Source organism: Stegodyphus dumicola, chromosome 3 (assembly GCF_044657685.1).
Source record: "Stegodyphus dumicola isolate Sdum_Otavi_A_Nest chromosome 3, ASM4465768v1".
Taxonomy (NCBI): domain Eukaryota; kingdom Metazoa; phylum Arthropoda; class Arachnida; order Araneae; family Eresidae; genus Stegodyphus; species Stegodyphus dumicola.
In genome coordinates, this window is record NC_140770.1 from 273,305,674 (window position 1) to 273,323,788 (window position 18,115).

The 18,115-nt window shown below is 32.4% G+C and overlaps 2 protein-coding genes across 2 annotated transcripts; one reads left to right on the plus strand and one right to left on the minus strand.

The window, feature by feature from the left end:
- On the minus strand, positions 1 to 798 carry LOC118200760 (uncharacterized). The gene has a single exon (XM_035372729.1). The coding sequence runs from the start codon at positions 796 to 798 to the stop codon at positions 1 to 3; it is 798 nt and encodes a 265-aa protein (XP_035228620.1).
- Positions 799 to 5,023: 4,225 nt separating this feature from the next.
- On the plus strand, positions 5,024 to 17,644 carry LOC118200758 (uncharacterized). Its single transcript, XM_035372726.2, has one exon. The coding sequence runs from the start codon at positions 5,721 to 5,723 to the stop codon at positions 7,125 to 7,127; it is 1,407 nt and encodes a 468-aa protein (XP_035228617.1). The 5' UTR covers positions 5,024 to 5,720; the 3' UTR covers positions 7,128 to 17,644.
- The last annotated feature ends 471 nt before the right edge of the window (positions 17,645 to 18,115 follow it).

Consider the following 18,115-nt stretch of genomic DNA (forward strand, 5'->3'; position numbering starts at 1 on the left):
CTAGTTTTCCGATTGCCGGAAATTGCACGGAGAAACACATTTTCGTGCCTTGGAACCAAAATTAGTATGGTAGAAACAGATGTTGTTGCACAGTTCTTTATACTGTCGATAGCGTCCACTAGATCTATTACGCCTACTGTTGCGTTTGGAATAGTCTCTTCGTTCATAGGAACGCTCACGGCTGTTTTTGAGGGCTAGCGAAAGTTCATTTACCTGCTTTGTCAGCTTTGCAACTTGCTGTTCAATGGGAGAGGTAGATGCCGTAGCAGCACTATTTATGTGCGGGAGAGTTGTGAGATCTGTAATTTTATCAGCTACAACTGCTAGTTTTGGAAGATCATCACTTAAGGCAGCAAGAATACTTTGTGTATTTTGCGGAAGACGAGATATCCATAGGGATTTCAACAAAGGCCCTCCAATGGTCTCTCCAGCGAGGTTTCGCATACGGCAAAGTAATTGTGATGGGCGTTGATGGCCAAGTTCTAGCCCTTGAAGAAGTGTACGTATCTTTGACTCCTCACTTTCAGAATGCAATTCAATTAAGCGTGTTTTTAGTGTATCATATTTGCCAGTCACAGGTGGGTGTAAAACGATATCACAAACGCTATTGAGAATATCAGATTCGATTGCAGATATCACATGATTGAATTTCGTGGAGTCAACAGTGATTCCGGCGATATCAAACTGGGCCTCTAGTTGTGCAAACCACAAAGTAGGGTTGACCTTCCAAAATGGGGGAGGTTTGACGGAAACACGTGAAATATTAAGATCGTCTGCGATGGGTTGTGGTGGAGCCATGATTCACAAAAACAAATATATATTGCCAATATGACACAAATAAATACACAATAATCAGTCACTAATAAGTTCACATACGACACTAGTTCAAAGTAAATAAAGTTAATGTAAACATTAACGTGAGAGAAACACTTTTGCAGGTAAGCTATCGGAATATAAGCATAAGTAATACTAAGAATTTGCGTGGCTTACCTCCGAATTATACGAGAAATATTTGCTCAGTCAGCAGCAGATTCAGCACAACACAATTCACTTATAGAAAAAATATTCCGAAAAAACTTATTTTATGATATGTAACCACGTTGTACGATTTATATGGGAATCACTTCAAAGCACTTTGACGATTTGCATGAGACACATGATAATTCACAAGCACGTTGTTAAGCAGGCGCAACTGTTTTTCACACTATATTGCTGATGACACGAAAATAATGATGGATTACGCTAGTAGTTTGCATGAACAGAAATAATTTTCACTTCATAGCACACTATAATCACAGAACTTGAGGATGCAAACAGGTTACAGGAGGCACGTGTTCACTAACTTGACGAGTCACCATTTATGGCTGTTGTTAATGGATGCCATTTTTGATTGCACGTTGAATGCTAACAAAATCTGACTCGGTAATATTAACATTTATATTTAATTCTAGGATGATATATATTTTAACATATATTCACTTATACACAATCACACTGCATGTAGTTACAAGATGAGCATTTTTCAGTTCGCAAGTCCGCATGAGTAAAAATCAAGAAAGTCATATTACAGCTACGATAACATCACGGAGGGAAAGAGAGGTGAGTGCGTGCTTCACCGACGGCAGCCAGGAACCGAGTAACCAGTTCGAATTTTTCTCCAGAGAGGAAGAGGAAGAAAGCTGCTAGCGCCCTCTCTCGGGGCAGCGGACAAATAATAATAATAAAGAGTTCTCCACATATCTAATGAAAAGCAAAGAACTGAGGAAAATGGCAAACATTGTTTATTTTGTAATAAGTCGTTTCATAATACTTTAGAATGCTTTAAGGCTGTCAAGATGTCATTGGAGGCGAAAAGGGGGACTTGTTTCGTCTGTTTGAAATCAGGCAATAATTCTAAGATCTGCAAAGCTTATTTAGAATAAAGCAAGAAAAAACACCATAGCATTACTTGTCCAAATATAAATCCATTAAAACAAGACAAACAGTCTGAATCGGATGCATAGGTTCTTTTGGGAGTGACGAAAAATTTCTCAACATTATTGTTAACTGTATTGGTGAAAATCATCAATGATGACAGGTCCGGAATTGTTCGCGGATTATTTGATACTGGTGCTCAGAGGTCTTTCATACGAAAGGATAATGCGCAGAAATTAGAATTGAAACCTGTAGGTCAAGAATTGATGAGTCATGGACTTTTAGGGGGCAGTGAAATGCATATTCACAAAGCCTACAGACAATTTCGCTACGTGCTCTTCATTGGAGGAAACATCTGCTTGGCGGTCATATTTGGAATGGCGAGTTATCGCCCTGTAGGAGTGGTAATTAACAGCAAACAAACGGAAACAGCGTTTATTTCATTCAATATTTTTTTAGTTTATGAATGAAAGCTTAGAGGAATTGTGTGGAATATATCTTAAATAACCTACTGATCTTATTAATAGTTTATTTGTATTTGAATTTAAACTTCTAAAAGTACGTAATTGTTTTACAAGAAAAGGTGTTTATATCGAGACAGCATATGCACTTTTTCGTTATTTCACTTAGGAAGAGTCTGTTGTATAAATTTTCATAGCGCATTAATTTATACAAATAAAGAAATATTAAAAAATTAACCTAATGAAAACATTCAGTAAACATTTAAGGGTGTCGAATACCTATTCTTTTTACGAGTAAGTATAACTAAAATTATATTTTATTCCATTATGCGCTATATCTATTGAAACGCTTTTCGGGATCTTGGATCGTAATCTTGCTTACTGGTACCTACTACAAAGAGTACAAACCAGTAAATAAAAATAAGAAAAATCAACATTAACAAAAATAGAGAAAATAAAGGCGTTTAATTTTTAACACCGTACCCGAATGAGAAAAGACAAATAATGACAAAGTCATTCAATAAAGTTAAAATAAAAATAAATCCGTATAAAGCAGAGTTTATAAAAGCTACGAGCGGGGATAGAACCGGCCACCTAGAAATCTGGGAATTATTCTCGCGCTCGTTACCACTGGGCTGCGGTTTCTCCGGGGGTTATGCTCACTTTTTGGTACACGACGCTCAGATACAAATTGTAAAGGCGATGAATCAAAAGTCGCCAAGCACTAGATTCTGTAACCCTTCCTCTTTTAACCAATCGGAGCAAACAGCAGAAGAAACGGTCTGTAGGCTTTGTGAATAAGCCAGTGAAATGCGGAGAATTCAGCCCATTGCTAATAATTTGGTAGCTATTAAAACAAAATTTGGATGGACGCTTCAAGGTAAACAAAGAAACTACTCAAAATCTTTGGAGAGTATTGTATATGCTAATAATTTAGATTTGCCGGAATTATGGAGCCTAGATGTCATCGGTATAAGATGTTCTGCAGAAGTAAAGTTAAGCCAGGTAACCGATGAAGAAACAGTAGATTTTTTCCGTAAAACTATTAAAAAAACAAAGACAAAAGATATGAAATATGTTTGCCATGGAAAAGTGTACGTGCTCAGTTAGAAACGAATAAAGAATTAGCCACTAAACAGTTAATGTCAACTACAAAAAATCTCATAAGATCTGGACATTTAAGAGAATATGATGGTGTGTTTAATGAGTGGATTCGGAATGGAATTATTGAAATTGTAGATAAAGTCGAGAAAAAGGGACATTATTTACCACATCATCCTGTGATAAAAACTGATGTAACAACAACAAAAATTCGTACGGTTTTTGATTCGTCGACGAAAGATTCCAAAGAAAATTTTTTGAATAATTGGCCCACCAGCGGCCGAGCGGCAAAGACGCTGAACACTAGTAGTTCGGTCTGAGGTTCGAATCCCGTGAACGGGCTGGCTGTATGGGCGTTTTCGTGGTTTTCCCCATGTGTAACGTGTATACGAGCCAGTTTCCCTTAGAAAGTCGTCCACGAAGGCATCCCTCCCTTTAGGCAGATAGCCCTCGTGTGCTTTGCCATAATTAAATAATCCAATCCAATCCTTGAATAATTGTTTAGAAAAAGGGCCAAATTTATTAGAATTTGTACCCAGATTGATAATGCAGTTTCGGAATAACGTAATTGACGTAACATCAGATATCAAAAAAAGCATTTTTATAAATCAGCTTGAATCCAGAGGATAGGGAATATTTTTAATTTTTGTGGTAAAAGGATTTCTCAAGACGAGAAGAAAAAGTCACTCTCTGACATTGTAAAGTGATTGGTGCTTCTCCTAGTTCATTTTTACTAGAAGCAGCTATAGCTTACCATATAGAGAAAGCTTTGGATGAAAGGAAGCAAACAGCTTGTCGACTCAAAGAATCTTTTTATGTGGACAACTGTATTACGGAAGTTTTTATTATGGCTTTAAGAAGATTCTTTGCTGGAAGAGGTAGAGTAAATATAGTCTACACTGACAACGGTACAAACTTCATTGGTTCAAGCAATGCTCTAAAAAATTTAGATTGGGAGAAGATCATGTCGTTTTCACTATCAAGAAAATCAAATGGAATTTTAACCCTCAAACAGCCGCCTAGTGGGGAGGATGGTGGAAGCGCATGATTAGAATCTTTCTTACAAAGTATTCCTAGCAGTGAAACAACTGATTTAGACGAAATCGACAGTAAAAGCCTAAATATTAAGATTCCGTTTTGTACACAAATTAAGGCAGGATTTAAGAATAATATTTCGGAATGAGTATTTAGCAATGTTGATTCATAAAGGTAATATCCGAGAAGAATCTTTAAGAGTCTCAAATACTTTATCCGTTAAAAATCACCAGTTTGGAAAAGTTATCATTCATTTCCAAAGATGCTCGAAGGTATGAAAGTGCCTCTACGAAGATGTCTCTCGCCCTGCAGCTAATGATTCAGATTCCAGTGAAGATGATGATTCATAACCCAAAGTCCCACATTTTGCTACTAGAGCTGGTCGACGTGTTAAAAATTGATTTATAACAATTTATAGGTATCCTAAAAATTGCAAGGTGGGAGGTTGTTTGAGTAATACCAGCTACAACTCAACTCTGTTTAAGTTTTATGTTTTAAAATAAGCTCTATCGTTTTTGTAAGAATAACTACTATGTATGTAAATTTTTGTCTTCTTTCATGCATTGATTTAAGGAAAGTTTCCTTGCAATATTGAGGGGATGTCGCCACTTGAATTAAAAGTTTAGCACTTTCTGTTTCATATTATTTAATCAATGAATCTGGCAACTCAGTTTTTGTTTGGAATGTCGTCTTCGGCAAAGTTCTTAGCATGAAGCGAAGAATATGTACATAGACTTTCTTTGGCACGAAGTATAGCCAAAAAACGTCTACGCGCTATATTGATTGTTTTATTATATGTACTGCCGAAGCAAATGCCTATTTTGAATGTTGTTCATTGTTAAGGTGTAACGATGCGTATAAATAGCCTCATTAGTCTCTGTGTGCTTGGTACTCTCATTAGTCTCTTATGAAGTTAAAATAAATCGGATATTAAAGGAAGTTAGAATTTCGAATCGAAACAGGTATTTATATATATCCAAAAGAAGATTATACTCATGTATACATGTAGCAGTTTTGGACTCGATAGTAGTTTAAACATAAATATATATCTTCACGCAGTAAAGAAAATAATGCGGTGCTTAAACAGCAACACACGCATTTTCACACAGGAGGTAAACATCTTGTTTGTATGAAAATTAACAGGTAATTTATAAAGTGGAGTTTCACTAACAAAATATCAATCTTCTTTGTATTAGGTCATTCAGTAGAATGGGGGGAAAGAAATCTTATACATGTGACGTATGTGACAAGTCGTTTAAACGAAACACTGATTTAAAGTACCATATGTTTATCCACACAGGAGAAAAACCTCATGAGTGTGAGGACTGTAACAAGTCGTTTGCAAAAAAGAGTGAATTAAAGGTACATATTCGTATTCACACAGGAGAAAAACCTCATACGTGTGAAGTGTGTAACAAATCATTTTGTCAAAAGCGCCAGTTAAATAAGCATATGTTTACACATGCAGAAGAAAGACTCCATGTGTGTAAGGTATGTAACAAGTCATTTAAACGAAGTACAGATTTAAAGCAACATTCTTTTATTCACTCAGGAGTAAAACCTCATACATGTGAAGTGTGTAATAAATCATTTTGTCAAAAGCGTCAGTTAAATGAGCATATGCTTACACACAGAGAAGAAAGACCTCATGTATGTGAGGTATGTAGCAAATCATTTAAACGAAGTGGAGATTTAAAGAAACATTCTCTTATTCACAAAGGAGAAAAACCTCATACATGTGAAGTTTGTAATAAATCATTTACTGATAGGTCTGGTTTAAGAATGCATATGCTTTTACATACAGAAGAGAAAAATTATGTGTGTGAGGTATGTAGCAAGTCATTTTTACGAAAAGCAGATATAAATAACCACATGTTCACTCACACAGAAGAAAAACCTTATAAGTGTGAGCTGTGTAGCAAGTCATTTGCAATAAAGCATCGTTTAAAGGAACATTATCTTACTCACACAGGAGAAAAACCTCATACTTGTAATGTATGTAAAGTATCGTTCAGTCAAAAGGGTACTTTAAATTCACATATGCGTATTCACACAGAAAAACGTCATATGTGTGAGGTATGTGACGTGTCATTCAGAAGAAAATCTGATTTAAAGCGTCACATGTGTAATCGCCCAGAAGAGACATCAAATGAACTTTTTATGTGTGATGTGTGTAGTAAATCATTTGCAAATGAAAGTCTTTTAATTGAGCATGTCATTGTTCACACAGAAGACAATCCTTATGTTTGTAAAGTATGTCAACGATCATTCAGTCAAGAGAGTTACTTAAACATACATAGGGATAATGCACACACAGTTCATGTGTGTGAAGTATGTTTTGAGTCATTTAGACGAAAAACTGATTTAAAACTGCATATGTTTTCTCATACAGGAGAGAAGCCGTATGTATGTGAGGTATGTAACAAGGAATTTACCAAGAAAGGTCATTTAAAACAGCATGCTTTGGTTCACAATGCAGAAAAACCTCATGTGTGTAATGTATGTGAACGAGGGTTCAATCGTAAGGCTCATTTAGATAAGCATGTTCTTACTCACACTGAGAAACCTGGTGCAAGTGATTCAGATTGGTGTGAGGAGTTATTAAGAATGTTATAAGCCATTTTCCCAGTAAAATAGCTTCATGTGTGGAAGATATGTAATATGTCATTTTGTCAAAAAGTAACTACAATCAGCATATGCTTCTTCAAATTGAACAGAAACCTTATTTATGTGAGTTATACACAGGACCAGCACCAGAGGTGGTACAACTGGTGTAGATATACAAGTGGCAGAAGTTATTGAATTTAGAGAGGTACTGAGTGAAAAACTCTGAGAATTGCAGATATTGCACTGAGTGCCAAAATACCTAGTTCTGGGTCCTGCGTATGCAGGAAATCATTTAAACAAGATAGTTAAGTGTGTCTGTGCTTTATTGTACTGAAATGAAATCTCATTTGTTTGAGGTATGTAATGAGTTATTTAAAGAAAACGGTGCTTTAACCCTTTTCGGTGCAGTGTGTTCAGTGTGAACACAACAAAAATATTCCCTCTTTAGACACTGAAAATAATCGATAAATATCACGAAAACTACACTAATGGTTACTTTTAATCTCTTTTATGAATAATAGATGGCAGCAAAATGCAAGCAAATCATTAATTTTGAGATATATTCTGTTTTTAAAGACACTGACTTTTCAAAGAAATGTTTCAGATTTTTTTTAATATAAAGAATATCAATGAAAAAAATCTTTATATAATTTTGTTGATCATATGCTAATCTGCCTATTCTGTATTACTTTTAAGTTTTATCTTTGAAATATTGCATATAGTGAAGCCTTCAATGTATGGTGTGTTCGGACTGAACGCACTGTACTGGTAGTGCCTGTCACATGGGAGTGAGTCACAGAATCTGGTCTCGTGCTTCAAACACGGGGGAGGCTGAAAGCGCAGATTTATTTATATTTGTTTTTATTCTTTTCTGTTTTTGTTTTTGAAGATTCCCAGTGTTTTGTTTTCACTTAGCTATTTGATTTTCAGCGAAAGCAGGCACTTTGTTTTCTCTTGCTTTCATTGTGCGTACTTTGCTTAGTTTTGACTTCTGTAGATTTTTATCTGTATATATTTAATAATTATTTTTTCTACACAATAATTAATTGTAAATGCTATAATAATTTAATTATTTTTCTTATAAATTTTTAAATTGTGTAAATGGCTGAGAGGCCTCAGCATTGCCGAAGCAATGAGAGTTTCCTTTTTTTCCCGTTTTTTTTTGGGGGGGGGAGTAGAGTAGCAGGCCACCCATGGTGCACCCTGGGTTATGCTAAATCTGCTACAGAGATCAGATTCTACTGTTTTTAAGTCATAGACCAAGTATTTTACTGTAATATGTGCTTCGTAGCAATGGTCACCTATCGTAGCTCATGTGCCTCTGTTCGCTTCAGACACACCCACAAAATGATAACAGTTTGTGAAATCTTTGTAAAATTATACCTGCATACTCTCCTAGGCCTAAATAGACTGCCTACAAATATTTTTGGAAAAATTCCAATTTTAAAGAGTAGCGTGCTCGAAAGGGTTAATCAAGCACTTGTGTATTCACACAACAGAAAACCCTTATGATTGTAAAGTCTGAATATAAATGTATACTTATGTACATGAATATATGCTCATTTGGTACAAAACAGAATCTTTTCCATCTGTGACCTGTGTAGAATCTCATCTGAGTAAGTTTTGCAATTAGTCATAATATTTTAAGTGCATACTGCATATTTTTCTCTCTATACAGCATTTATTTGTGATGACTAGGTGAGATAGTAACTTGGAATTCTAGCCTATATAATAACTGTTTTCCCTTCCTGCATTCTGTAATGTTGCACTTTGAATGGCCAGTAATGTATTATGATTACTGTTGTTATTAATTGCTTTGTGAACTGGTATTCTGCTATAAATAGCAAAACAAAGCATTTTATAAGAAATGCAAAACTTTATGTCCAAAAAATGAAAAAAAAAAAAAAAAAAAAAACATCTGGCTGGTCAATATTTACATTTTTAGTCATTACATGCTGTTCAGTAATGATACTTATTAAAGCTTTTAAATTTATGTGTGCAGCCTGTGCTTATATGGGTGAGCTATTGCTGTGTGCTTGCTAAGAAATATGTCAAGAACATAACACTTCTAGCTGGTAACCGAAAAGAACCAAATATAGTTTTCATGCATATGGATATGAAATATTATTAAACTAAGACTAAATGTGCTATATGAAATAGAGCAATTGTAAAACATGAAATAAATAATCATATTATATTTTTCATTTTTTATAATACACAGAATGAAAGGGTGACTATACTGTATATGTAAAGGCAGAACAGTTGCATTATATATTATATATGTGAAGAAAGTTATAGCTCAAAATGGAGCTTTTTAAGAAGAGTGTTGAGTTTTGGACCATTTAGCGTAACTTATTAATAGCATTTTCTGAACAGCTGACAATTTCAAATACAAATTAATTACAAGTATAAATGCTTAAAATAAAAAAATAAAAAAAAGAAACAATTACCCAGGTCGGGATATTACTGTATAATGATTAGAATGACACTTTTTTCTAAAATCTACATATATATTTTTTTCATTCAGTACTTTAAACAGAAAAAAAAAAAAAAAAAGTTTGCTGCATTTTCAACTCCTGATTTCTCAGTCTATTATGTACAATTCCAAATGTTCTTTTGGTTCTTCCTGTAAATTTTAATTATATCCAGTTCATTGCACTATATATTCTTTCACTAGAGTTATTGATTCCATCACTCAGGTGACTTTTTACTGTCTCATATGCCTCAATTTGGAAAAGAGCAAGAAGATCGACTGCTTAATATCGTACTTGCAGTTTTGTTAACTAAAATATTACTGCATGTCTGTGTGTATTGTTTTTATGTACAAGGCCAGTGCATTCCCACTGCAGGCAAAACTTTTAGGAGATAGGAAAAACCTGGATGGTAGAAATTTAGAAGTCGCAGTGTAGTAGTGAAAATCCGAGTACCAAGCCTGTGCATATATCATCTAATAATTTATTACCTAAATCCCTTTTAGATAGAGGCATACACTGAGGACACATTTCCATTAATTTTATAAAATAAGTTTCCCACACTACGAACTGATGCATTTTCAGCAAAAAACCTTTACCTACTTAATCAGTATTATATTTTTTAGAAGAGTGTTTTTAAGCACGTTTACTTAGATCATCCGTTTGTGCTTGGTGCTTAAATAAACACCAATGTGACACTTTTTTTGCATGAATTAAAATGAGCTTGTGTGTTTTGAATTAATGCACTCATCATCCCATTTGTGCTTGGTGCTTAGACATGGAAGTGACAAACCTTTTTACACTTTGTAAAATGAGCTTGTTTTTAAAATATTTTAAACAGTTTTTATGTGTTTTGAAAGCTCCTATTTTTTATATTCCATAATTAAAATTATTTTGAAAACATCACAGATTGTCATATTTGATTTTTAGACATTTCCCATCATTTCAAAAAGTGAGATAATACAGTACAAAGTCTTTAATCCGGACTCTTTGGGACTTTGGCGATTCCTAATTATAGATCATGAATTTAAATCTGGTAAGATGGCATGCAGAAATTATACAATTAAAAATATGAAACCATAATTTATGAAATAAAGAGCAGTTATGATCTAAAGGGTATCATAATTTACAAAAAAAAGCTTAATATTTATTTGTTTACTTTATTAAACATTTCTCTTAACGTAAGTTGTTTAAGTTGCTTCGTTTTATGTGCTAACACTTTCTCTTTAATTCTATAAACAGGCGTAAATTCTTGTTCAGTTACTAAGTTCCGCTGTTCAAGTCCTGTAATTGCTGTGCCGAGAATTCTGACTAACTTGTCCATCGAAATTTTTTCGTTTTCACTAACCTCTCTGTCACTTTCTTCATGCTTTTATCCATTTTTTGCAGCAATTCCACTTTTTGTTTGATGGACATCGAAACATGCTTTCGCTTTGTAGATCCTTTGGCAGCTCCAGAATCGGAAACTCTTTTTGACATAATTGAAAGTTAAGCTTACTTTTTATAAAATTGCTCTAACAGTCTGAAAAATTAATAAGACAGATCCAATTAGAAGATTAAGGAACAACCCAATCTGCAACATTAACTGAAATAGATAATTTTAGTCTATTTTATACCATCCGGTATACATTAAACGTGCATGCATAAACGCTATGCACGTGAAGAAAATTTGTAGCTGTGAGGTCCGGATTATAGATCATTACAGATTATGGACGTCCGGATTAAAGACTTTGTATTGTATATGATTTTTATCGATGAATTTTAAAAGAAGTAATTTCTGGTTAAGATCAATATGTCTTGCTTTTAAAATCAAGAAGTAATTTCTGATAAAAAGCATTTCCAGTATGATGTGCATTAGTATAATACCCAGGAACACTAAAATGTAAAAAGTTGCTGACATTCTTCTGTTTAATTTTTTAATATAAATTAAAATTTTTTTAATATAAGTTTATGTGTAGATATATGCTGTATTCTCTTATCTACTTTTAATATCAGTACTGCAGATTTTACATGTACAGTACATGACTGTTACTATTTTGTTATTTTAAGAAAGTAAATCATATGTTAGTTAATAGATACATAAATCGGTACTATCCCATTATAGCGGCATCAGTTAAAAATGAAGAAAAAATTAGAAGAACACAATGCTACAATAACACGCGAAATTTCATGGCTCAAGATAGCGCTTGAAATATCATAACTTGTTATTTTTTGCCAGATTTCGCCATTTTTTAGTACGATGGATTACACAATTTGGCAGTTACCTAATGATGAACAGGTTGTCATAAGATTCTCTCAGGAGAAAGGAAAATATTATAGCAATAGATGTGTTCTCAAAATCATCTGACGAAGTTAACTTCTAATTCAAACAAAGCTCCTATATGGCATTGTTACATACATTCTTGCTGTGGAAAAAAAAAAAAAAGGATTGAATTAACGTCGATTGAGTTTTGCTAATTTCTGTTAGAAATCAGCCATAATACGAGAAGATTGGAATAGCTATGCTGAAGTCTTTTCACAAAAAGAAAAAAACAACGTTGGACGTCTTAAAGGGACAATGGTTATTTGGGGGTTTAATGCCGAGAAAGCAAAGAATGTTTTCCTGCAGCATTGATAACTGCTATTCAGGAAACATCACAGATGGCAGCATTATATTTTCAGACTACTAGAAAGGTTATAAGAAAGAGGAATTGAGAAATGCTGGGTATGAACATTTTACTGTAAATCACAGTTATAATTTTGTAGACCCCCGAAACTGGATACCATACCCAAACTTTGGAGCGACTGTAGGGCAGTGCTAAATCGAGAAATAAACATAGGCTGTGCACTGCTCGCAACCAGTTAAGAGTCATATTTGATAGAATTTATGTGGTTAAATTCAAAAACTGAAATTTTTTCCCCAATATTGAATGATAATTGTAATTTTATGCCACCTGTTTAGATTGAATTTAGTTTTGTTATTTTTTATTTATGTGTAGAATATCGTAAATTAAAAAAATTAAAAAGAAAAACTTACTTTATTTAGGAATTAAGAAATTTAAAAAAGTTTTGTTTTTACGGAACTAATTTTTATTAGTCTTTTGAACTCTATTATTATTTCATAATTTTATACATGGCAACAAGTGGTGGAAAAAAAATTAGATTCATTTTTAACTGACATCGCTCTAAACCAAAAGTACCCATAAATCGCTAAAAGTATTTACAATACAAATTTATGAAATATTTTATTTCATGGATTCTTTTTATAAAGAATTATAAACATATTAATCAATAAGTAACAACATATAGCATATGTAAATTAGTTTTAAAAATATTTTTATACCTATAAGTAGTAGCAAAATTATTCTTAATTTCTGTTTGTACTTGAAAATATACAGTGACATTTTTATCAGGGTAAGGGATTATCTGAACCTAACAATGAGAGCTTTGAATATATTCTGTGGCTTTTCATATACAGATGATTGTTAATCGATTTCATATACAGATGATTCATGTACAGTTGATGTTGCATATGTTGTTGATTCTTATACAGATGTTATATATATTGTTGTCCTATTAATAGAAAAGTAATGCTAGCTTTTGTGTTATAATCAATTAATGATATATTTATTATTTATTTTTTATTTCAAAAGTCATGTTAGTCCCCAATGGTGTATTAGTCTCGAAACAGTATTTTGTGTTGAAATGCTTAAATGCCTTGTATCACTTTTCAAACTATTGCCACCAAATAGTATTGTCTTGTGTTATATTTAAAGAAATTAAATAATGAAGAATATGCATGAATCCGTGTATATTTCTCGAATTGTGAAAAGAACAACGATATCTAGAGCCATAAAATTTTGAATAACGTAGTCATCCACCCGAACAATGGCACCTGGAAGCCCACGTTTGCAATTTTGAATTTGTTTATATATATATATATATATATATATATTATTTTCTAAAACTTTAACTAGTTTTTAATTAACAAACTCGGTGATTTGAAAAGGACCAATGGAAACATGGTATGGGAAAAAAAAAAAAATCTTTATTTGCAGCACGTGACTGTTTATCAGAATATCTAAAGGTAAACATTTTAAATTATTTTGTGATATTGCTGTTGAATCTTATGATTTAAGTGTGAACATGATAGTTAATAGATAAAAGTAACATACAAAACATTAAAAAAAACCATTTGAGTGTAATATAAAATCTGAAGGTTTTTAGATACTTTTTCACTATTTTTTATTTGTTAATTTATTTTTTTTTATTATGCCACACATATGCTGTATTGAAACATGCAAAACAAATTATAAGAATGGCTTGAAGGTGGCAGTATTTAGTTTTCTTATGGAAGAAGAACTGAGAACAAAATGGATTTGGAATTGCAAACAACAAGATAGATTCCAGCTTATGAAACATTCAAAGGTAAACATGCATTCCATTTTTATATTAGAAAATTCCTGAAATACTAACGTTATTGAAACATAAGGAACTTGAAAATATGAAACAAAAAATTCTGATTCCAAGGAAAATAACTTACTAAAATTCTATTGCATTCAACCAAAGAAAATAAAACAAACTTTTATATGAGCATTTCATTGCCTTCTATACAAGCATGGTTATGTATTTATTTTACTAGGCTGAAATTTATATTTTCCCTGGAGCATAAAGTCCAATCTTATAATATTCATATTATAATAACTTAATAGGATGTTAGTCCCAAATGGGATACTAGGCTCAAAACAACATTTTGGTTTTAAAAACTTAGCTATGTTGTATCACTTTTCAAATTATTGCCACCAAATATTATTGCCTGTTTAAAGAAATCAAATAATGAAGACTTTGTATGATTATGTGAATGTTTCTCGCATTGTGAAAAAAACAATGGCATCTAGAGTCCAAAAAAAATTTAATAACGTAGTCCTTCACCCAAACATGGGTACCTGGAAGCCCAGATTTTGAATATGTTTTTTATCTATTTCATATTTTTTGAAACTTTAATGAATTTTTAATTAATTAATTCAATAATTTCAAAGCGAGCGGTGGCAACACTGTATAAAAAAAAATCAATCTCCCATGTGCAGGACAGTCTATCAGAAATTCTGAACATATGCTTGTTTTTAAATATTTTGTTATTTTGCTGTTGGATCGAAATTTATATGGTGTAAGTGTTAAGAACATGACATTTAGTTTGTAGAGTCATTAGGTTAATTGGAAGCAGAAAAGGTAAAAAATATGCAACCGTCTTCGCCGGGAATTGAACCATGGACCTCTGGAATACCGGCCCAGCGTACTACCGTTACACCACGAAGGCACGCTAGGGAAGTGGGAGAGAAAATACCTTATATACTCCCCTTTTTAAAGGGCGACTAGGGTTTTAGGGGACCTAGTCGCCAAATCCTGGGTGCGGAGAATCATCATCCACAACCCTTTTAGTTCGAGCGCCACTTGTAGAGTCATTAGGTTAATTGGAAGCAGAAAAGATAAAAAATATGCTATCGACTTCTCCGGGAATCGAATCACGGACCTCTGGAATATCGGCCCAGCATGCTACCATTACACCATGAAGGCATGCTAGGGAAGTGAGAGAGAAAATACCTTATAAGTTAATATAGTAAACACACAAAACGTTAATAACAACCAAACAAAAAAAAAAAAAAAAAAGCCATCTTAGTAAGAAAACTGAACACTCATATGATGCACTGAGAAAAGACTGGAAAAAAAAAAAAAAACAGAAAAATGTATGCCCATACTTAACACTGCATCCTGCATCAGGAATCCTAAATCTGTTCTGCTACGCTGCTTTGAAAATTTTTATAATGCTCCTGTTCAATTTTATATGGCATAAATCCAAAAACAATTATGGGTTAGTAGGAATGAGTATAACTGAAAACTGGTAGACTGTGAGCCTGGTGACAGCACACACACACACAAAAAAAAAAAAAAAAAAAAAAAAAATCCCCTTTGGGCAACTGATAAAATCTGAAACCTTTCAGATTTGTTTTTTGTTTACTATATTTAAGTATCAATTAAAATTCCTGTGTTAAGAGATATATATTTGATAAGGTCTATAAATTATGTAAAGGTTGTAACTTTCATTGTTCAATTAATAAATTACGCACTTTATGAATTTTGACAAATGGATGATTTTTGACTCTGCTCTATTTAGAAAAATCATTTACCATGAACAGTAAATAAATCGTATGGCAGTTATTGACATGATGTAGTTTTTGCAAGTTCTTTTTTTCTCTGTATTCTGTACAATATTAATATAGTGTGTGTATATTAATATTGTAATCTCAAAATATGCTTGATATGTACTCAAGGTTCCACTCTGTTTGTATTTTTGAGCTAGGCATATTAGTTTTTTTCATGACGTTATATGTGGAAACAAGATTAGTGTTATTTTTTTAACTTTTTCATTTGATTAATGTAGTCATATATAGTTCCTAAAACTTATTTATTTAGCTTTTCAAAAGTGCCAATACTTAACTTTTTTTAACTTGAATATTTTTTAATTTCTAATTGATGCTTGTGATATTTTTATATATTTTTAAAAGTGACATTAAAAAATATGGGATAGTATATATTTTATGGTATCCCTTGTATTATTGCCAAGTTGTTGTTTCATATATGGTAACATAAGTTTTATGGTGAATGTTTTGAAAACCCTATCAAGACGGGATTGTTTGCAATGTGTGATTGCACTGATTTTCGATTTGGGTGAATATTTCTCGGGATTTATTTCTGCACAGGATGTCGGCTAGGACGTATGTTATTTATTTTGTGCTGTACACCATAAAATGGCTGCCACTGGTAAGGTAACTTGAAGTTTCTGTACAATTTAGAACAAATGGGAAAGAAAGTATTGATTAGCTGGTGTGTAAATAAAGGTTTAAATGGCTTTGTTAAACTTTCAGAAAATCATACAGTGACAGTTAAGGATCCAGAAACCAGTACTCATATTAACACTGTCAAAGGTTTGTGAGATATAAAAAGGGATTTTCGAAAGAAATGCCACCGAGAGTGTGGCACTACAGAGTTTATTTTTAATTGTTACTTTTGTGAATTTATGTGGCAATGGCAATATACAGATTCTAGTTCAAATAATTTAAAATAGTTTTTGAATGCTGTTAAGGAATACTGTGTGCCACACATAGGAAGACACAGAAATTTCTAAATAAGATTAGATAATATGCATTTCCATTTTTATTTTTATTTAAAATGTGGTTTATTGAGTTATTATGAATTATTGTAATTTTTTTATGTTTTAATTATGTTTTATTGCATTATATTTTTACGCCATTTTATTTGCGAGGGCATTGCTTGTAAACAGGAATGGTGCCAAATTTTGCCAAGGGGTACCCTGAAATATATTTTTCTTAAAATATGAATTAGGGCTTCAGCTTAATAATTTTGGGCTCTTATTAGTTATATTTTTAAAACATATTTTGAGTAAATATCTATACATGAAAACAATCTTTTTTTTTTTAATTTTTACTTAGTGTTTTAAAATGTTTTATTCATTGGTAACTAATAAAGGCAAGCTTTCTTAAGTCATAAATCATCATTACCAACCTTAGCTTTCTGAAAAGCAATTGGACTACTTTTCATTTTATCATCATTGAAATGTTTCAGTCTAATTTTTTTTACAAAAAATAAAATCACAAAAATTTTGTTAAAAACTCGAGTTGCAGACTGTATGACAAAGAGTTAACTTTAAACTTAAATGGAAAATTCTTTGAAAGAAGACCTTTGTACAATTTATCAACCAAGCATTTTTAATGTAAAATGTGAGAACTACTTATATTGATCTGAGAACTTTTCATGCTACTTTTATTTCATTTTTTGTGCTGTGTTGTTTATGTGCAAATGTCAATATTATAGATGTAATTGAAGTCTTGTGTCACTAATGTATCTTGTGCTCAAGTGTTATTTCATAATTTATTAGTCCAGTCAATGATTCTTCTAAACTCTTTTCCTAAGTACAGTTTTTTAATTTTAACTGTGTATTTTTTAATAATTATGTAATGTGAACTATTGTAAAACAGTGTAATAAATTTTTTTAAAATATGTGTGTAATTATTTGACCCCAAGTGGGATGTGTTAAATTACTTTCAGTTGCATATATTTGCACTTCTAGGCAACGTAATTGCGTAAAAAAAAAAAGAAAGAATAGAATAGTCTAGGCTATCAATCATGTAAGAGTAAAACAAAGCATTTTATAAGAAATGTGAGATTTTATAGAAAAATAAAAGTCTCTATGATCCATATTTACATTTTTACAATTGGTAAATTCTATTCTGTAAAGATGTTTAAATCTTGTAAACCCATGTTTATGCAAACATGTCTCTAGTATGAGCATATGTTGCTTAGGGACCCTCATGATGCTAAAAATATGCCCCCAAAGTACAGTAGTGCAGTATGGCTGGATGTCTAGTATGTGTAATTATAAAAGATCTGGACCTCCGAACCTCCAGCCAAAAATTAAACAAAAATCTTCCCTTCCCTACAGAATTTAGAAATGCAGTATACTATAATACT